The following is a 21973-nucleotide window of genomic DNA, read 5'->3' on the forward strand; positions in this document are numbered from 1 at the left end:
TGCAAAATGTAGCTTTTAAGAATCTTAAAACTATGGGAATAGCAGGCACTGAGATGTGGGACTCATCACTCTTACAAGCTGAGCTCTTGAGCTATTCCAAGTCTGCATGGGGCTGGTGGAGCAGAGGCTGAGCCCTCCCAAGCAAGTCTCCTCATGTCCATACTCCCAGGACATTCTCTTCTAGTTTTGTCTCCACTTGCTCACTGAAACATTCCAGCTGAGTTTGTGGGTATAGACTAAGGTGCCCAAAGGACAAATCTGAGCCAGTGTTACACTAAATTTACCCAAGACTTTCTGAGCCAATATGTCTCCCAGTTGCCTGATGGCAGTAATTTATCTACATTAGTTTCTGGTTTGTTGTAATGCACGGGCTTTATGTGGAGAAAACTTAAGATGATCCATTTATTTTACAGAAGCCACAAGACAACTTTTTAGTCACCACTGAGTTGGGCTAAATTTTAACAGCAGTAGTATTTAAGAGAGGAGGGGGAGGTTTTCCATCCTGCTTGCCTTTCCCTGAGCCATTTAGTACATCCTCTGATTAGTTTTTCATTTCAAACCAGGCAGTAAGACGGTGCATTCATGAGCAGCCCTCTCTGCTTTATCCTGTGAAACATTATTTCAGTCTGATAACGTAAATCCTGCTCTAGCTTTCAGTGTTATTAACAATTTCAGAGAATTCTAGCAACTGAGTGGAGTGGATCTGCTTTTCGTACCTCTTTCTATAGGGCATACTCTCCTGAGTGGTTCCAGATGAAATGAAATTATGATCACTGGATCATAGATGCTGCCCAGCTTCAACCTTATTTATCATGTTTGGCTCATCTCCTAGAGTTAGGGACAGAAAGGCTCCCTACTTGGAAAGCTAATCAGAAAAACACTTAAAAATTCTGCTTTCTAGAAAATAGTTCCCCTGTGTAGATTTTGAAAGGTTGTTATCCTAAGCCAAATAAAAATTCATTTAAGTTCTGAATCAATGACAATATTTTTCATAGCTGGAAATATTCTTTTTTTAATTTATTTATTTTGCTTTGGCTTTTTTCTTAGTTCTTCTAGATTATTGCCTGAGATCTGAGACTTGGGTAGGTTTTTTTTATTTGTTAGATCTGAGAATAAAGCTGTCACTGCCATTAAATTTTTATTGGCCTTGTTCAGTCTTTTCAAAATTTCACAAGTTGGCTGTCACAAAGGGGAGAAGAGACTGCGAGGTTAATGTTACAAACAGATGTTATAATTAAAATTAAAGAGTATGATAATATTCTTCAGCCTTGACTACTGGTCCCATTTCATGCCAACAGCACAGCATACTGGGGCACGGCTTCATAGTGCCAGATCTGTCTTCTCCAGCAGAGAAACTGAACCTTTTTGGCTGCTGAGATGGGATGCAAAGTGGCCCTGGAAGGGAAGAAGTCAGAGGAAAAAGCATGTGCATAGGTTTCCTCTCTTAAAGCAGTGTGAATTTCAATGCAAATTGCCTTGTAATTTACAGCAGCAGGTTTCCCACAGCGTGGTCTTTTCACCCTTCAAAAGAGAATATGGGTAGGTGGCTGGTGGCCTTGCCAGTGGAAGCACAGAGGGAGACAGTCGTCCATTAGCATAGAGATCTTAAAACAGGTAAAATCAGAAGGAACTGACTCGCTGTTCATGTCACCTCTGTGCCAGATGTAGCATCCAAGCCTTTTGATTACTAAACTCTCCATCCATTAATAAGCAGGAGGTCAGGGGCCACACATCTCTCGCAGCAAGTTCTTCCTCCCTTTTTATGTTTTGAAGAGCCTGAAATCCATTATTCTGTAACGGCTGTCCACTGCATAGACAGGGAAGCTGGTCCTGGATGAGTAATACTTCCGAAGTACACAGGGTAAGAGCTGTTCATGCAAAGTGACTACCTTGTGCATAACCTGGAAGCTTTTGATTGCCCTACTCTATAAAGGCGAATATGGCAATGTTCGAAAACATGCTGAAGTTTTTGGGGCAAGATTAATTTTAAATAAATTACATGCCACGACTCTTCATTCTTGAACCATTGTTTAAAATTACCACTACCTTGTTGCAATGTAAAATAGTGGGAACGAAGGAGGAAAAATGTGTACCTTTTTTTCCTGGAAATACACTTTTTCTCTCACATCCTTATTCAAATGAGGGGTTTTTTTGCTTTCTATTTCTCTTCATCCTTCTGATTTCCTTGGTTTGTGTTTTTGATACAATATGTACATGTTGTGAGAGATCAGGTCGTTTTTTTGTTTAGCAATAGGCACAGGGCCAGGGTGTAGGATGCAAGTCCAGCATGTGGTATGGTGGTTTTGTGGCCAGTATCTTAGCTAAAGATGGCAATATTAAAATGATTAATTGCTGTGTTCATCACCCTGAATGTACATGTACGTCATGGTCACTCCCCCTCCCCACAGTGGGGTAGGGGAGAGAAGTAAAAAAAGTAAAACTTGAGCATTGAGATAAAGACAGTTCAATAGGATGGGAAAGGAAAGGAAAAGAATAATAATAGAATATATAAAACAAGTGATGCACAATAAAACTGCTCACCACCCGCTGACCAATGTCCAGTCAATCCCTGAGCCGCAGTGCCCCCCAGCCAGCTCCCCCCAGTTTATATACTGGGCATGATGTCATATAGCATAGAATACCCCTTTGGCTCGTTTGGGTCAGCTGTCCTTGCTGTGTCCCTCACAACTTCTTGTGTACCCTCAGCCTCCACTGGCAGGGAAAAAGAAGCTGAAAAGTCCTTGACTTAGTAGAAACACTGCATAGCAACAACTAAAGCATCAGTATGTTATCAACATTATTCTCATCCTAAATCCAAAACACAGCACTGTACCAGCTGCTAGGAAGAAAATTAACTATTCCAGCAGAAACCAGGACAATGTGCTTCTGTCCAAGGAGCAAACTTGTAGGTGTACCCTTAACAGACAAAGGTACGTTAGAAGCTAAACAATTTTTCTTTTGGTGGTGGGGGGAAATATTTCTAAAGAAGCGACTACCAGGATTGTTTTGCAAGAGCTACTGAGCTCTAAGCAAAAGACAGAGGCTCTGAATTCCCACAGTAGGATCTATTCCTGCTTGCCTTGTCTTGCAAGCTGGCTCAAGACAAGTAAAGTTTGGCTTTCAGCCTCTGGGTGCGGTTGTCGAAGGCAAACCTTCTTTCCTGCTTGGAATGACATGTGAGAAGCTGGTGGTTTACATCCATGTTAGGAGGTCGAGGTGTTTGTCATGCCTTTGTGTCATACTTTACCTGGAGCTGCAGTTATGCATCCAGTTTCATAAAAGAAATTCAGGCAGCTACTGAGAAGAGTGATTAGGCTCTCCGGGCATCTGCTGTGCTCCCACTCCCTTTCTGGCTCTGGCACAAGCATTCATGTGGCGAAGTTGTCAGTTTTTAACTAGAGCTGATCTTGGTGACTATATAAACATTTGTGCTGGCATGGAACAGGACTGGAACAACTGGTAGGAGAGCTGGACCTCATCTGTCAGTCTTGTGCCAGATTAAAATGGCCAGGTAACTTTGTTACCAACAAAGCTGGTTCTGCAAAGTTGGAGACTTAAGTCCTTATCTTCTGAAAGCAAGGTAAATTCCTAGCTTGCATTTGTTTCCTTTGGTACTACTGCCTTCCTGAGTTCAGTTTTAGCCAGGTGTAAGAAGACCAGTTAGGCAGAAAGGTAACCGCATCCCTAGAGCTACTTTAAAACATTCTACTTCTGCTGAGATTTCCAGAAAACCTGTGACTGGAGTGGACAGTCTAGTTGGCACCAGCCCTGATACTGATAGAGGGAAGACTTTCCAATCCATTGCCAGTACTCAGATCTGGCTCTCCTGATTTTCATAGCTTGGGTCCCTTTGGCCCAAGGGGCCAGTTACAGTTTTGTCTCTCGTTATGCTGAGTAGCTATGCCACAGAACCCCTTGGTGCAGGTAGTTCTTCACAACATAACGAGAAGTTGGCCTTGGACTGTCACTCCAGATTTTTTAAGCTGTGTATATCCTGTTGGCTGTTTCTCAGCTGCTCGTTTCACCACGCTGTCTCCTCCCTTGCTTATCCTTCCATCACTGGCAGTCCGGTTCAGATGCAAACCAGCCTAGGTAACATCTTCCCATTTATTGAGCCACCCGTTCCTTCCAGAATTCAAGGTTTTTGCAGTAAGCTGTTCCAAGCATTTAAATTGTTTCTGCCGGTGTGCCACCTTCTCACAGAAAGTGGAAAAAGTTATCGACTGAAGGCACAGTCACAGGTCTGTGCCGTGTCCTTGTCAGGACTTTCCATTTAAATGTTTTGTGGGAGGAAAACTGCTTAGTACTAGGGTTTTTAGTTTGTATCTGTTTTCCTTAGTTGAGTTAATTTTGCAGAGCTGAGAAGAGAGAATATAGCTAAACTGATATCCGGAGAGAGCACCTGCTTGGTCCAGGGATGGATAGCCAAGAGTTGATGGATCTACATTAGGAAGCTGGATTAGTCCTTCTTACAGTATCATCATAAAGGCAACAACTCGACATCCTCGTGTGTAGTGCCATGATAAAGAAGACCAGGACAGTTAGCTTAGTTTCAAGTGAGAGCTGAACTAAGTTGCTCAGTGCGTCTGTAGCCTTGGTCAGATTTGATCCCTATGGATGTTTGCAGTGAATGGCTCTCGGTAGTATATCCACCACACTGACCATGTACTGTGTAATGGACTGGTCCTACCAAACACCTAGTTTGCTGAAGTGCTCTCAAAGATCTCATTGTGTTTTACGGGCCTTAAATATCATGCTGAAGTGCCAAAAGACAAAGGTAACAGGATTTTGAATAGGGCTTGCATAGGTTAGGCACAGATTTCCTGTTACATGTTTAACTTACTCGAGGTTCGCATTCACACTCCAGGGTACTACAGTCTAACAAGTCACTGCACATCTGGTGAGCCAAATTAGCTATCTTTATGTATACCCTTGGCCTGTGGCAAATATGAGATGAACAAATTAGGCTTTTAGCCTTCCTTCACCCTGGGCTAAATTAAGTCAGATGATCTTGCATAAGCTGTGGGTTGAAAGTGTGTGTGTATACATACACTGTAATTGCCTGTGTACCTGCATGGTTATGTGATTTTTTAAGTATGCTGGGTGCCCACCTGCATCTTTGAAGACATTTTGCCCTAGTAAATCTGTTCCCCACAAAATAAGCTTGCCTGTGGTCATGGGAAGTCTGGGTGCAGAAATGGGGTATGCACCCTTCCCCCTAGGCATCGGAGGGTGGAGTACCAGCCCGAGAGGCTCTTCCTCCAAGAACCACTGGGGACTTTTCTGATGTGATTTTACCAAATGATTGCAACTCCTTTTATCATCCAGATATCCCTAAACCTTAAAAAGAGAAAGTGTTAGCTAGCACAACTGCTTCTTATTACCCAACTCCCTCTTCTAAGTTTGCATTTTTATTATATGACCTTTTCCTCCAAGCAGTGAGTTTTTAACTGAGCAATAGAAAATTGCAGCTGAGGAAAGTAGATAGAAAATGCAAAACCACTCTACAGTATGTAGCTTTTTAATCGCATTCCTGTATTCAGTAAAAGTAATGAGATTTCTTGTTTATATTTGTAATCAGCAGAGGCAACTGACTGTGATGAGAAGCCGGACATTTCTCTACTACAAACAGGTAAAATGCATTAAAATTTTTATCAGCTTCCAATGTGTGTGTTTGTTTATTTATGGCACAGAAGCAGTTTTCAATAATCCTGGTGTGCCATATACAGTCAGGTAATTGCACACAGGACCCAGCTATCTTAAGTTCTGAATGGCCTGTATTAAAAAACAAATGCATCAGAATCTTACAATTTCCCCCTCTGTTTCATGTTCATAAAACCTCAAGGTTCACGGTAGCAGCTAAGCTAATAAGTCCCGTAAGTTACCCTTTTTATGCCAGATAGGGACTTGTGCTCATCTCTGGTATATCTGGGAGGTTTTCTGAATTCTTAACAGAGTTATTGGTAGGGACAAACACAACAATTTTTACTGTAGGATCTGTTCAGTTGCCAAAGGTATTAGCAATAATATCTTGGGTTCACAGCAGGATTGGAAAGATATTTATATGCTGGTTAAGTGTTGGTTTACTTTTTCTTGAAGTGCAGCCACCCTGCCTTAGAAGCCTGACAGTTGCTAAACAGCAGCTTAGCTGTGCAGTTGTGTGGACTGGGAAATAAGATTTTTGCACACTGTTGCACATGGTGTTGAAGTCAAGACAGGCTGAGACTGAAATTTGAAGCACCCTCTCGTTAAGAATCCGTCCATCACTAGGTGCCCTGATGGTAGGAGCTGAGCTGCCATCTTCTGAAAATCCAGTGGGGCCAGAGTCTGGGGAGATGGTCATTTCCCTGCATTAGAGTCACTTCTCTGTAATTTCAACAAGATGCTGCCTGTTATCCCCAGAGCCAAATTAAAAGGAGGGAAGATTTTGGGCAAACAACTAGTATCAGGGATTATGGTGCGTTTTTATCGTATTTCTGAGGTGTAACAACAAAGGGTGGTTGGAGATCAGCGATGCTATTGCTGTGAAGAACAGGACAGGGCTGATAGCAGGTTGCTGAGTGTGTGGCACGGTACCTGGAGGCTATGTGGTGAATGGGGGAGTACTAGTACCATCACAGCATCTGTCTGCTGTGCAAGGGCTTCCTAATCTCCCTTGCCTAAGGGCTGGAGAAGGAGCTTTCACACACCGCTGCTGTGTGGCGGAGCAGCAGCTGCCAGCCGTGGAGCGCTGTCGATTGAAATCCGGCTGTCGGAGCACGTGCAGTTACTAAGGAATAGGACCAGCGAAGCAGTTGGGAGGACAAGCAGCTATAGTCTTGTTCTGGCATGGACCCAGCGGGGGCTGGGAGCACGCGCTGACTGTGAGCTGCCGTGCTGCTTACTTGGCCAGCCGCTGAATAATATTTCAGGGTACAGTTGTGATAATAGATGCAGGAAGCTCTGGATTGAAAGTTCTTTTCCAAGCGACATCCTGTTCATTTCTTTTATCAGGGAGGGAAGCAATTCCGTTGCAAGAGGACCCTAATAAAGGTTGCTAATGCGACGTAGTGTTATCTTTTCATTGCTCTGGTAATCGTATTAAGGAGCAGAATTATTGGATTGCTCCACTTTTCTTTGAGCACGGTTTCTGGAGTCGCTATTTGCGTTGTATGTCACTGATGGAAATGAGCGTGCCGAGATGGTTGTTGTAGAGAAGATGACTCCCTTTCCACTCCACAGCAGATCACCATTGTGGTCTGCTTCCTCGTACACCTTCGAGCATCCATGCGTGCAGTTTTTGAACTGAAATATTTGTTTGCCATGTATACTCTCCATACTATCTGTGGAAGGACGCCTAAATAAACCACGCTGCAATTTGCGTTGGTGGGGGAGGTGATGCTCACAGTCTGTAAGCCAAGCGTTTGACTCACACCCATTATTATATGTGTGCGAGTGCTTCTTCATAGTACGTACCCATGTAATATCATACTGTTCTTGGAAGCAAATGATTTAAAGTGATATACAGACAGTATAATGACAGTAATTATGCTAGAGAGCCACAATACAGATGCTTTCTATCAAAAAGTGTCGCAAAAGAGGTGGGATATAACTTTAACCAGAGGTCCTTCCCTGTCTTAGTACAGCTGATTTTATAAAGGGGTGTTACTGACAGGTTCTTTAAAGGCAGCGTTTGTACAATTTATTCAGCTGTCTTCTCTGTTCAGCTTGAAGAATCTTTGGGGAAGAGTCTCTCAGTGTGTTTGTACAGTGCCTGGCGCAATGGGCCTCGGTTGCAGATGACAGTTAATAACAGATAATTCATGGCCTCAAGTTGTGCCAGGGGAGGTTTAGATTGGATATTAAGAAAAATTTCTTCACTGAAAGGGTTGTCAAGCACTGGAACGGGCAGCCCAGGGAAGTGGTTGAGTCACCATCCCTGGAGGTATTTAAAGGACATGTAGATGTGGTGCTTAGGGACATGGTTTAGTGGTGGACTTGACAGTGTTAGGTTAACAGCTGGACTTGATGATCTTAAGGGTCTTTTCCAACCTAAATGATTCTGTGATTTTGTGATCAGTGCTTAACCTGGTGTGTCGGTAGAATAAAACCAGGCTGAATTGGATTGGTTGAGTCAGGGTCTTGCAGGAGACTGGATGGGGAGAAGAGGTGGGGTATGGAAGCTAGCTATGACAGACGTCAGATGGTTTCTCTGGCTTCAAGAATTGAACAAACTTGTGAGCAGAAGCACCCAGAGTGAATGATTTGAATCAACGTAAGTGTTGGTGCCAAAAAAAGGGAAAACTGATGCCTTTAATCTGCCTTTCCTGCTCAGTCAGTCCTGCCTGTGACACTGGTGACATCATGAACAAGATCTGGGTATATGTGGACTAGCGATGCTAAAATGCCTCAACCTATGTGGTTTTGGATCACAGCGTATGGCTGACATTTCATTTGAGACACCCAGCTCTCTTCATCATTGGTGGGAAGAGGGCTGCTTCCAGAGAGGAGGTCAGATCATCTATGGTCGTGTTTGCAGGCACCTCTCCTTTGGTGCCGGCAGGATTGGGCTCTGGGTAGAGTTAATTGGTGTAGGTGTCTACAGCGAGATTTGAACCTGCTCCCTCTGTGCCCACAATTAGCAAAGTCCTGGACTTTGAGGAGAGAAGGGAATGTTTTGTTTTCAAAACCCTCTTTCAGAACTTAAAAGCCTTGTAAAAAAATGGAGCTGGTACATCCTCATGAAACTATGGAAGTTTTAAGGAAGGCATTTTTACCCAATTATATTTTAGCACTTCTGAGCAGAAATCATGCTCCCATTTTAAAATCACCCTCAACACTAAGAGGGCTTTGCTTTAAAAGCTGTTGATTGAAGGGTGTTTAAAGTAAATTGGAAGAACTATGGCAGTTAAACTTGCTGCGAACTTTGGTGCATTGACAGATAAATCTCAAGAAAATACTAGAAGATTTGTCTCTAACAAATGTTGTCAGAGTTCAGGTCTTCCACTGTTCCAATTTTTTTTGTACCTACCAAAAGCTGAAGACTGTGTCCAGACCTGAGCTGAGACAGATCAGACAGCTCCAGGGGTAATTACTGTGGATTAAGTGGAAAGACTGATTAGTTTCTCAGTGATACAGGAACCTGGAAGGTGTGAGGTAGATCTTTATCGGGATGAAGATGTGGCAGCTTTTGGAGTCTTTCTATATAAGTTGGAATTGCAAAAAGGCTTATCTTATTTTGGTCTACAATTTACATGAAGCATCTGGACTTTGTGTTTAGAAAAAGAAAAAAAAAAAAAGAAGGCATGTTCTGCATGTGGAAACAAATGTAAGACAGCTGCAACACCCTTTTCTTGAATCCTCATCTTGAAAAGTGGATTTGAAAGATACATGCAGCCCAGGACCATGAGAGAGCCCTTTTTGTACCCAGGCTTTGGTCCACAGCTGTGCTGACAGTTTGTGTAGTTTCTCCACACTGGGGTTAATTTCAAGATGAGAAAGAATTTTGATATCCCTAAAAGAAACTGAAACACTAACATCCCAATCCTCAGGTCCAGGGGTGATACAGCTTTGTGAAAAGATGAGAGCAATCTCTTGGTAAAGAAACAGATGATAAGAAAACAGCAACGATCCAATTCTATATAGGTTGTCTCCTTTTCTCTTGAAATACAATATCAAGAATACGAAACTTAAAAAAAAACCTTTTCGAAACCTTAAATATAAATCCTTTATTGTAATATAAATCTTTATCCTTTCAGTGCATGATTGTATGAGTCTTCCCTTTTCATTGGGTTGTATTTGCCTCCCAAGCTGATTGATGTCTGTCTCCTATTTGCCCTGTGTTCTTAGCGCTCTCATTGTAATTCTTCTGTCCATCTTTCATTGTTCTGTTTAGAAAAAGCACATTCTTAAAGTGCTTTAAAAAAGATGGGATATAATCATACCATGCACCTCTTTTATATATATATATATATATATATATTCTCCCATATGCATTTAGACTGCTGTGGGGTGATGTTTTCTTTTTTTTTTTTTTTTCCAAAGAAGATCCCAAAGTACATACTCTAGGTTTAAAATTCATGTGGTGCTTTTTTCACTTCTTCAGAACCATCACTTCAAAGGGGTGAGCATCACAGTGCAGTTTGTGCCGCAATCTAATGCAGCGCTTTACATCTGAAGTGGGGTGCTGTATGTTGTGTGAAAAACTTTGCTGGCAAATTCTGTATTAAAAAAAAAATCTATTTAATTTGCTTTTCTTTAGCCGATTGAGCTCTACTCTAAATGGAATTCAGTAACTGCTGTCTGCGCACATACCAGCAGTTCAGCCCCATCACAAATTAAAGTTAGAATTCATGTATACAATGTTCATCATTTAAATTTTTTTTTCAAATTACTGATTTCTTAAATTTTTATATTTTTGAACTGATTTCTTCAAACTCTTTCTTCCTTCAGGTAACCTTTTTGACACGACAACAGATCATCTGATAGACACAAACCCAGATTTTTCAGCTTGATTTTCACATCCTGAATCAGTGTTCTTAGCAGATAGAAATATCCTGTCCTTTGAATAATGTTTCCGGAAGATCAACGAGAGAACTTCAGCTTACCAAAAGACATGGACATCCATACCATTTTCCCTTCAAGTTTGTGTTGTTTCATACGTTTTCCGTGTAAAGTCAAATAACGAAACCACCAGATTGCTTCACTGTTCTTCATCTTAATTAAATTCCCTCCGTATCCAATGCATTATTTAATTAGTGGTGTATCCACTCTGAAGACTTTCTCTTGCCTTTGTTTTTCCTCCATGATTGTATTTTTCCACGTGATTGTATGCTTGCCAGCAGTGTTTTGTCTTAAGCCACGCAGAGGTGAATACACACAGCTGGGTGACTCCTCCCGTCCCCAGGGACCAGGGTGGCATCTCTCTCCATCATGAACCCCAGGGGCTCGATAAGCATTTGACCCAGCGAAGCTCTTTGCTTCTGCAGACCCATTTTTCCTTTCCTGGCTGCCTTGGTACCAATGACCAGTCATACGCAGCTGTGATTAAAAAGTCCTCGCTGGATTTAGCAGGAAATAAAGCAGGATTCCTCCCAGCAGTGCCTGGTTTCCTAACTACAGCAAGGAGAAGCTATTCCTCAAACAATTTCCCCTACATGGTCCTAGGATGGCTCTCGAGCATCTTTGAAGTGCAGATTGCTGGAGGTGGTCGTTCTCCCTTCACTTTTCACCCCCCGTGTTGCCCTACCACTTCAATCTCAAAACATATTAGTTTGCTGCTTTCCAGGAAGAGGGTCTGCACACTGTGATTTTTCAACCACTGCCCTTGGCAACAATATTCACCTATTTAAAAAAAAAAAAAAAAAAAGGTCACCTTTTGACTGGCACTCTATTGATATCTCAGCAGTTCAGATGAGTGAATCGATCAAGAAATTGCACTACCCTCTTAGACACTGAAAGGGTCAGTCCTTTCAGATCAGGGCTAAGGTAAAATCGTATGCAGCCCTCCATGCAAACCTTCACTTCTGCACCTTTCATCAGCACTAAATTCACTTTAAAAATGTCGGGAAAAAGTCTAGAAGGTCTTAACCTGAAACATCTATCGATCGCCAGGTAGTTTGAGTGTGTTTCCTGAAATTCAAGGAAGAGCTTGCTAGAGCCTTTACCATTGTGTTTCCTTTCTCTGTGTATATTTAGGTGCATCTTTTCTTTTTGGAAACTATTTGGCCTTTGAGTGTCTCAACAGAAGTGCTATTACAGAGTGGGATGGTTTTTAAAATATTTAATCTCTTTTTTTAACAATCCTAAAGCCTGTTTCTCAGATGTTGCTGAACATTCACAAGTAACCGAAGCCAATGGGAGCATTTTGCTCTCCTGGCACCTGAGAAACCGGGCTCCCAGCCCTTCCCCACCCACCTCCTGTGGACTTTTAGGAATGACCCTGTTCTCTCTGAAACTGTGGAATAGATCGAATATGCACTGCAAACCTTAAAATTTGAGTCTTTCCTTCCCTTGTGGCTTGGAGTTGCCTGCACTGGGCAGGGAGCACCGGCCTGTTGTGTCCGTATTGTAACCCTTCAGCAATGGAATCAGCGTTTTGTAAATTTGGAAGATTGCATTTGTGTTTACTTACTGTGACTACTGTTCAGACTTTCTTCAGAAATCTTTTTATAGGGTTTATTAGAGAGAAGAAAATAAAAAATCATTCCATATTTAGGTAAAAATGTCTCAATCTTCTGTATATATGTTTTATTAATATGTAAATATTTAGATATTTTTAAATTACTATGTTCTTAATAAAGCGACAAGGGACTAGTTGTGAAATGGTGTATAACATTGTGTTGTGTTATCGATCTCTGGGAAACCCTCTTTGTCAGTTCAGAAAAGACAACCTACAATAAATAACTTTAATTGCATGTGTGTTCCTGTGTTCTGTGCTGGATTCCCGTATTTCAGAGGAATTACCTAGCAATTAGTGGACTACATAGGGAAATGTATAGGAAAACCCTAAAAGTTACCACCACAAAACTATTTTTCCAGCTGGCTCAGACAGAAACCATGCTGCCTGCCAATCACGATGATGTCTATATCCAATAGCATAATAACCCTTGAGTATTAAGTGCTGATATGCTTGAAGTCTAATTTTAATTGAATTAGGTGCCTTTATAATCTGCACTTAAAAGGTTAATCTCTGCTTCTATGGAAACAACACATAGGAAGGACAAACCAATACTCATAATTTGAAGTAGTTGCAAAGATATATGCTTGGTAATTTATTATCACACCCTCGTCAAATGTTGTTTAGCCTTAGAAAATATTTCCTGCAAAAACTTGTTCCTGCTAATCTTCCATCAATTACAAGGAGCCAGTGAAGTGACAAAGCGGCTCACCACACCTTTTCTGCTTTATATAAGGAGCGCTAGGGATAAATTGCTGGTAAAAAGTCCAGTGAGAGTTTCCTTTACGCTCCGGTCAGCACAGATCAGCTGCAGCCTGGTGCACGTCCTGCATCCGTGTGACATGCTCTGAGTCAGCACGGTCCCTCTCCATTGGGGAGCATTGAAGGAGCAACTAAATCATAGATCACAGAAGGGTTTGGGTTGGAAGGGACCTTTTAAGGTCATCTAGTTCTACCCCTGCTGCCAGGGCAGGGACACCTTCCACTAGCCCAGGTTGCCCAAAGCCCCGTCCAACCTGGCCTTGAACCCTTCCAGGGAGGGGGCAGCCACAGCTTCTCTGGGCAACCTGTGCCAGTGTCTCACCACCCTCATTTTTGTAAAAACTTTTTTCCTAATGTCCAGTCTAAACCTACCCTCCCAGTTTAAAACTGCTGCCCCTTGTCTTGTCACTACAGACCCTTATAAGCCCCCTTTAAGTATTGAAAAGCCACTATAAGGTCTCCCTGGAGCCTTCTCCAGGCTGAGCAACCCCAACTCTCTCATCTTTTCTTCACAGGGGAGGTGTTCCAGCCCTCTGATTATCTTTGTGGCCTCCTCTGGACCCGCTCCAACAGGTCCATGTGTTCCCTGTACTGGTGCCCCCAGAGCTGGACACAGCACTGCAGGAGGGGTCTTACCAGAGTGGAGTAGAGGGGCAGAGTCACCTCCCTTGACCTGCAGGTCACACTTCTCTTGATGCAGCCCAGGATACAGTTGGCTTTCCGGGCTGTGAGCACACATTGCTGGCTCATGTCCAGGTTTTCATCTACCAATAGCCCCAAGTCCTTCTCAGCAGGGCTGCTCTCAACCCCTTCATCCCCCAGCCTGTACTGACACTGGGGGTTGCCTTGACCCAGGTTCAGGACCTTGCACTTGGCCTTGCTGAACCTCATGACATTCACATGGGCCCACTCCTCCAGCCTGACAGGGTGAACAGCAATTGCCGTTGCCCTCCACCACCCATGAATTGGCTTCAGATCTGAATGCAACTCATCACTCACACAATTAGGAATCTTCTAGCTTGATGGAACGAATCCATCCTTTGATAAACAAGTATTTTCACTCACCTGCTCTGTGCTATAAGTCATGCCCCAAAGTGTGGCTTTGTTTAGCTTGGTTTTTTTTAGACAGGGGGCAGGTTAATACACTTACTTGTAACATTAAGTGGCCTGTCTTTAAGACACAATTAAAAGTGAGAAATGTTGCTATGTGACAGGATCCACAAGGCACCAAATTTCATCTGTGCTGCAAAGCCACCAGCAGGTCTGCAAGGCTGCAGTTTCACCTGTTGAAACAGCCTCGGGATGGAGCAAGCGCCATTGCCAGCATCCACACAGGGGCTCCAGCCGAGCTCCAGCACCCTTCCCGGGCCGTTTGGCCAGTGCATCCCTCTGTCCTGTGTACAGGACACTAGAGATTAATACTTTGTGTGAAAAAAATCCTTCCGAAGCTTGAGAGGAGAAAGGATATCCTCCTGGTAACATGAAAGGAAACTGGAGCTTGGGCTTTATAAAAAATGCATTAATTGCGAGACAAGAAGAAAGTCATCTCAAGTGCCTGTGACATGTTGGTTTAGAAATGGCTGGCTGAGTCTTTCGGGGGAAACACATGCCATCACATCAGAGTGGTTTGGGGTTGGGTGGTCTGGGTGCAGCCACCCCTCCTTATCCCCCCAAAACCTACCCTTTGCAGAGGTTGTGATGCCTTGCAGGGAAGCACATTTATCCTTCGCTGGGGAAGGGAGGGGGCACAGTCCTGGGAAAAATCCGTGGGGCCACATCCTCCTAGAGAGACAGATGTAGACAGGATTTTGCAAGATTTTTCAAAAATAACCCCCTTGTGCATATTCTCCCCAAAATCCAAAGTAGCAAAATGTCTTGTAGGAGGTGCTGAGACATCCCTTCTCCCTCCACTGGCTCTCCCACTGCTAAAGCATCCCCACAGCTGGGCTGGGGTGAGCACCTTCACCCCTTCCCACCACACATTCATCTCAGAGAGGCACGAGAGGGGTTTGTACAAGTAGGTCAGGTATGATTTCTCATCCGCTGAATGCTAATAAAAGCCACTGATGTGAAACCTATAACATTATGTGTATAAATAATTTAGCTCCAGTGTGTAAACATTGATTCTGGGCTTTAAAAAAAATGAAATAATTCCATCAGCTTTTCCCCTCCCCTTCATGCATATGTCGTTATGCCTGACTGCTAACAGGGGCAGAAAATAGCTAATACTTGGGGAATTTGGAAATCAGGGAGACACACCCCTTGTGTTTCTGCACTGGCTCCTCCCTCCACTCAGATCCTCAGAGGTATAAAGGAGTCAGGATGAGCAAAGCAGCTAATTAGGAACAAGGGCATAATTCTGGCTTGTAATTGCAAGTAACTGTTGACCAGAGGGATGGTGGTAAGAGGAGAAGAGGCTGTGTTTCATGACCCACATTATCCCCTTCACTCCTCTCGCTCCCTTGGGCAGCTGCAGGCACCAGACTCACACTACACAGCATCCATCTGACCCTTCCAGCAGCTGCCTTCAGATGAGCTGTTTTGCTCCAAAACTGCCCTCAGGAGGAGTCCCCACAGGATGTCTAAGCCTACCTCGAGCTGACCTTGTGACTCTCCAGCCCTGGAAGACCTCACCACAGCCAAGCAAGGAAGGTAACAGCCAAATAGCAATAGCATCCTTCAGAGAGAAAATTCAGCCATCAAGAGTGGCTGCAGGGGTCGAGCAAGGCCCCATGGCTGGAAACACTGGGCCAAGGCCAGGAAGGAACTGCTTTGGCTCACCCTTGCCCTGTGGGACCTTTGTCAAGGATTACAAGCTGCTGTGGCAGATAGCACACAATTAGCTGGACCCTTGGCCCATAAATTGCCAAACTGGTCCATTATCTTTTCTGAAGGTCTGGGAGGATAAATGGTCCACCGATGGTTGCTCTCCCATGCAGCTCATCCCAACATAACTTTGAGTTAAAGTTTCACAACACTGCAGTTGCCCCTGATGCTACCAACTGGCATGGGCTGAAGACCTTCATCTACCTCTGCCCAGCAAGAGCCATCATGGGTGGGAGAACTATGGTGGCCCATGGCTCCTGCTGGAGCCTGGCCATAGGCCCAGCTTGGGGTGGCAACCACCACCATGGCCAGGGATGTCCCCTGATCACGTCCATCACCAGAACACCCAGGAGAATTGTCATCTTCAGATGATGCCTGGGCAGGTCAGGGTGGATGGAAAAGGTCAACTCACAAAGTTCTGCCATCGACTGACACTCATGTGGTCTCAGGGACATCCGCTGCCCAGAGGTGGTTCAGCAAACCATCATATAGACAGCACGTGCACACACTGGGAGGTGATCCTGCACTCCAGCAAAGGAAATCAGTCCGTGAGACTTTTAAAAAAACCTCATTGGCAGCAACAGGGAATGTTGCAACATCCTGCTCCACTTTTGCCTCATGCCCAGTACTCCCCGGTGGCACCAGGTGAAAGCAAGTGCAGGCTGGAGGAGGACAAGGGGGACATTGGCATGTCAGGACACTGTGAGCCCATGTCAGCTCCCCAGCAAGTCACCGTGAAGTTAGCACAGAGGGATCTGGACTGGAACCAGCATGTGGCTGTTGCTGTTACCACGGCTTAGAGAAAGCAAAGATTAATGTAATCATTTAATCCCGAGAGATTTCAGGATTCACTGACTGTATCTCATGTCTCCATCCATTGCGGCACAGGGGATGTGTGTAAACTGCTATGCTCTTAGCTGGGCCTCTGCTCCCTTCTGATTTCCCTTTCCCTGAGCTCCTGCCTGCGCACTCAGACCCCAACTCTCCGCACTGCCACATCTCTACCTCCTGATGCTGCGGCACAGCAGTGGTGGATCCTGCCCACAGCATCTGGCCTGATTTTTGGCTGGACAGAACGGTGAAACCAGCTACCCTTGATTTTCTTGACTTTTTCAATGGTGATGGCTTGGTCCACAAAGCCCTGAGACCTCCAGCTCCCTGGAGCATACAGCTTGATGCTGGCAGCACCAGTGGATCATCTGCTTCCTACCCCTCCATCAGCATCCTACTAGGCTGATGCTGTGGGGAGAGCCAAAGGCACCCAGGCTGGGCTGGACACCCTGCAGGGAATGTTTGCCTTGGGGTTAGAAACACCCTTTGCCTGCATAAAATTTGCCCAATCACCATAGTCTGGATGGGCAACAGGACGGCGTCAGTGACACCTGATGACTCGCAACACATTCGTCATTCTGTCCCTCTGGTCCAAGCTACCACAGGTGATCTGATACTGTGGAGAGACACCCTGCTTGGGGATGCCACTGCCCTTCGCTTCTTGCCCCAGGGCTAAAACACAGGCAGAGGCTGGTGAGCAGCCCCCAGCTGCCCTGAACACCCAGGTGCTGCCGGTCCCCAGGGAGCAGGCACTCCCACAGAGATGGAGATTTGGGTGCTGCTGCGAGACCGCCTCCATTTCCTGGCTTCTCTGCTTGTCAGGGCATCACCTTCAAAGCTTCATCACCTGGAGAGCATGAAGTGAGCCAAACCCCAGTGCATTAACATAGATTTTGCATTTAACATTTATTACAGCAATGAGCTCCTGCGTGGGTCCTCTGCTGCCCTTCACTGAGCATGATGGATCAGCGCCCATCTCTCATTTAATGTCCCCTTGGGAAAGTCTTAGAGCAGCAGAGACTCCTGCCTCAGCCACAGGTCACCCACATGCAGGCTCCCAGCACCCACCCTAGTGGGGTGTTATCCCTGGGGTCTCCATCCAGCCCATGGCCAGGTCCAGGCAGTGAGGACCTCCTCCTTTCCCAGGCTGTCTCACCTCTCCCATGGTTTTTATTTCTACCTCCTGCTCTGTGGCAACGTTCTCCCTTTCCCCATCCCTCCCTGCAGCAGACAGGACATCCTTTTGGGGTGGCAGGGAAAAGCCCAGGCTGAAGCTGGACCTGCAGGTGTGATGGACCTGCAGTGAAGATGATGGACACCTTATGCTTGCCCAGTCCGTGTCACCCCTGTCCTCCAGAGGAGCTGCAGGCAGGAGCAGGAGGTGCTGCCAACCCAGGGACGCTGCAGCCACACACCTCATCCCAGGCTGAGGGGCTTTCTGTGCAAGCCAGCATTCACTTTAATGAATGGAAGTGGATGATTCTCCAGAATCAATCTCTTATAGCTGGATGTCTGCTTTTGGAGAGCTTCTGGTAACTCCACTTGTTGCTGTTCAGGTAGGAAGCCCAGGTTCATGGCCAAGGTTACGCCCTTCCTGCTCTGAGTCAAACTTTTGCACTTCTTTTCATGCTAGGCAGGAAATCAAACAAGCTCAACCAAGGGAATGTGAGGGCTTGATCTGGGGAGGGATTTCCCTTTGAGGAGGACGTTGCTGAGGTCTCAGCCTGCAGTTTTGCTGCTCAGCAGTGCCGGGTTAGCTCTGGCCCAGGGGGGAGATGGAGCTGCTTGGGCAGGATGGAGACCTGCAGATCTGCTGTCCCACTGTGGTGGGTTGACCCTGGCTGAATGCCAGGTGCCCACTAAAGCTGGTCTATAACTGCCCTCCTCAACTGGACAGGGCAGAGAAAATACAACAAAAGGCTCATGAGTCAAGATAAAGCGAGAGAGATCACTCAGCTATTACCATCACAGGTAAAACAGACTCGATTGGGGGGGCATTAGCCTAATTTATTGAATCAAATCAGAGTAGGCTAATGAGAAATAAGAAATAAATCTTAGAACACCTTCCCCCCACCCCTCCCTTCTTCCTGGGCTCAGCTTTAATCCCGATTTTCTCTACCTCCTCTCTACCAGCAGTACAGGGGACAGGGAATGGGGTCTTTGCTCAGTTCATTGCACGCTGTCTCTGCCGCTCCTTCCTCCTCAGGGGAGGACTCCTCACACTCCTGCCCTGCCCCAGCCTGGGGTCCCCCCCCCAGCAGACAGTCCTCCATGAACTTGTCCATCGTGAGTCCTTCCCGGGGGCTGCACCTCTTCACGAACTGCCCCAGCGTGGGTCCCTGCCAGGGGGTGCAGCCCTTCAGGCACAGCTGCTCCAGCGTGGGTCCCCCGCGGGGCCACAAGTCCTGCCAGAAACCTGCTCCAGCGTGGGCTCCTCTCCCCACGGGGCCACAGGTGCTGCCAGGAGCCTGCTCCAGCGTGGGCTTCCCACAGTCACGGCCTCCTTCGGGCACCCCCTGCTTCAGCGCGGGGCCCTCCCCGGGCTGCAGGTGGAGATCTGCTCCTCCGTTCCCCTCCCTGGGCGCAGGGCACAGCTGCCTCCCCATGGGCTGCCCGCGGGCTGGGGGGGAACCTCTGCTCCGGGCCTGGAGCACCTCCTGCCCCTCCTGCTGCACTCACCTGGCGGCTGTAGGGTTGTTTCGCTCACATATTCTCACTCCTCTCTCCAGCTGAAGTTGCTGCTGCACAGTAACTTTTCCCCCTTCTTAAATACGTTATCCCACGTCACCGATGGGCTCGTCCTTGTCCAGTGGTGGGTCCCTCCTGCAGCCGGCTGGCATTGGCTCTGTTGGACATGGGGGAAGCCTCTAGCAGCTTCTCACAGAAATCACCCCTGTAGCCTGCTTCCCCCCGTCCCCGCGCTACCAAAATCTTGCCATGCAAACACAATACATCCTTCCACTAGCCCAGGTTGCCCAAAGCCCCGTCCAACCTGGCCTTGAACCCTTCCAGGGAGGGGGCAGCCACAGCTTCTCTGGGAAACATGTGTCAGGGCCTCACCACCCTCACAGTAAAGAATTTCTTCCTTATGCCCAATCTATACCTATCCTCTCTCAGTTTAAAACAATTGCTCCTTGTTCAGTCACTACAGGCCTCAGTAAAAAGTCTCTCTGTTTTCCTTGTAAGACCTTATTATATATTGAAAGGCTCAATAAGTTGTCCCTGAAGCTTTCTCCTCTCCAGGCTGAACAACCCCAACTCTCTCAGCCTGTGTTCGTAGGAGAGGTGTTCCAGACTGATCACTTTTGTGGCCTCCTCTGGACCCGCTCCAACAGGTCCACATCTTTCTTGTACTGGTGACCCCAGAGCTGGACACAGCACTGCAGGTGGAGTCTCGCCAGAGAGGAGTAGAGGAGGAGGATCCCCTCCTTGACCTGCTGGCCACACTTCTCTTGATGCAGTCCAAGGACATGGTTGGCTTTCTGGGCTGTGAGTGCACATTGCTGGCTCATGTCCAGGTTTTCATCCACAAATAGCCCCAAGTCCTTCTCAGCAGGGCTGCTCTCAATCCCTCATCCCCCAGCCTGTACTGACACTGGGGGTTGTCCTCACCCAGGTTCAGGACCTTGCCCTTGGCCTCATTGTACCTCATGACATTCACATGGGTCCAGTCCTTCAGCTGCCAAGGTCTGTCTGGATGGCATCCCTTCCCTCTAGTAAATCAACTGAACCACTCAACTTGGTGTCATCTGCAAACTTTCTGAGGGTGCACTAGAAACCACTGTCTATGTGTACATGCTAGAGCTTCAGTACGAACTGGCATCAAAGGCAGTCGAGTGGTACATCACAACTGATATCGCTAATGTGTTTTTTTCAATCCCTTTGGCAGCAGAATGTAGGCCACAATTTGCTTTCACTTGGAGGGATGTCCGGTACACCTGGAATCAACTGCCCTAGGGGTGGAAACACAGCCCCACCATTTGCTGGACTGATTCAGACTGCACTGCCACAGGGTGAAGCTCTGGAACACCTGCAGTACGTTCATGACATCATCATGTCGAGCAACACAACAGAAGTTTTTGAGTAAGAGAAGTAAATAGTCTGAGTCCTTCTGAAAGCTGGTTTTGCCATTGAACAAAGTAAGGTCGAGGGACCTGCACAGGAGATCCAGTTTTTAGGAGTAAAATCCCAATATGGACCTCATCAGATCCCAATGGATGCAATCAACAAAATAACAGCTACGTCTCCACCAACTAGCAGAAAGGAAACACAAGGTTTTTTAGGTGTTGCAGATTTTTGAAGAATGCATATTCCAAATTACAGTCCAGTTGTAAGCCCTCTCTATCAAGCGACCCAGGAAAAGAACAATTTCAAATGGGGCACTGAACAATGACAAAACTTTGAACAAATTAAACAGGAGATTGTTCATGCAGTAGCTCTTGGGCCAGTCTGGGAAAGACAAGATGTTAAAAATGTGTTCTACTCTGCAGCCAGGGAGAATGGCCCTACCTGGAGTCTCTGGCAGAGAGCACCAGGGGAGGCTCAAGATCAGCCCCTGGGGTTTTGGAGTCGGGGTATAGAGAATCTGAAGCCTGCTGTACTCCAACTGAAAAAGAAATATTGGCAGCATATGAAAGAGTTTGAGCTGCTTTGGAAGTGGTTGGTACTGAAGCACAGCTCCTCCTGGCACCTCACCTGCCAGTGCTGGGCTGGATGTTCAAAGGGATGGTCCCCTCTACACACCATGAAACTCATGCCACGTAGAGTAAGTGGGTCACACTGGTCACACAACAGGCTTGAGTAGGGAACCCCAGTTGTTATGTGTCATGGTTTAAACCCAGTCAGCAAACACCACACAGACACTCGGTCACCCACATCCCAGCAGGTGGGGGAAAGAATTGGAGGGGTAAAGGTAAGGAGACTCATCGGTTGAGATAAAAACAATCTAATAATTGAAATAAAATAGAATTTAAATAACAATTATCTAATAATTGAAATAAAATAGAATTCAAATAACAATTATAATAATAATAGAAAATACAAACAATTAATGCACAATGCAATTGCTCATCACCTGCTGACCAATGCCCAGCCCATTCCTGGCTAGTGATCCCAGGAAAGAGAGAATCCTGAAACCACAATCCTGGAAGTGAGAGTGAGCTTCACAATCAGCCCTCACCTATGTACTGAGCATGCCACTATATGATACGGAATATTCTATTGGCCACTTTGGGTCCGTTGCTCTGGCTGTGCTCCCCCCAGCTTCTTGTGCACCTGCGCACTGGCAAGACCTGAGAAGTTGAAAAGTCCTTCATTTCTTAGGAACAACTATAAACATCAGTACATTATTAACATTATTCTCATACCAAATCCCATACTGAACCCAAAACACAGCAC

General features: G+C 45.9%; 1 protein-coding gene across 3 annotated transcripts in view; it reads left to right on the forward strand.

The window, feature by feature from the left end:
• Window positions 1-12395, forward strand: part of BEND7 (BEN domain containing 7) — a 48352-nt gene extending 35957 nt beyond the window's left edge. For 2 of the 3 annotated variants that reach the window (XM_074903467.1, XM_074903469.1), the window contains 2 exons: window positions 5582-5632; window positions 10432-12395. In XM_074903467.1, coding sequence (XP_074759568.1) covers window positions 5582-5632; window positions 10432-10493 — 113 coding nt within the window. In that variant the 3' untranslated portion in view covers window positions 10494-12395. The remainder of the gene's footprint in view (window positions 1-5581; window positions 5633-10431) is intronic. The other variant, XM_074903468.1, reaches the window with a different exon arrangement.
• Window positions 12396-21973: the final 9578 nt, after the last annotated feature.

This window comes from Athene noctua, chromosome 3 (assembly GCF_965140245.1).
Source record: "Athene noctua chromosome 3, bAthNoc1.hap1.1, whole genome shotgun sequence".
In the NCBI taxonomy this organism is placed as follows: domain Eukaryota; kingdom Metazoa; phylum Chordata; class Aves; order Strigiformes; family Strigidae; genus Athene; species Athene noctua.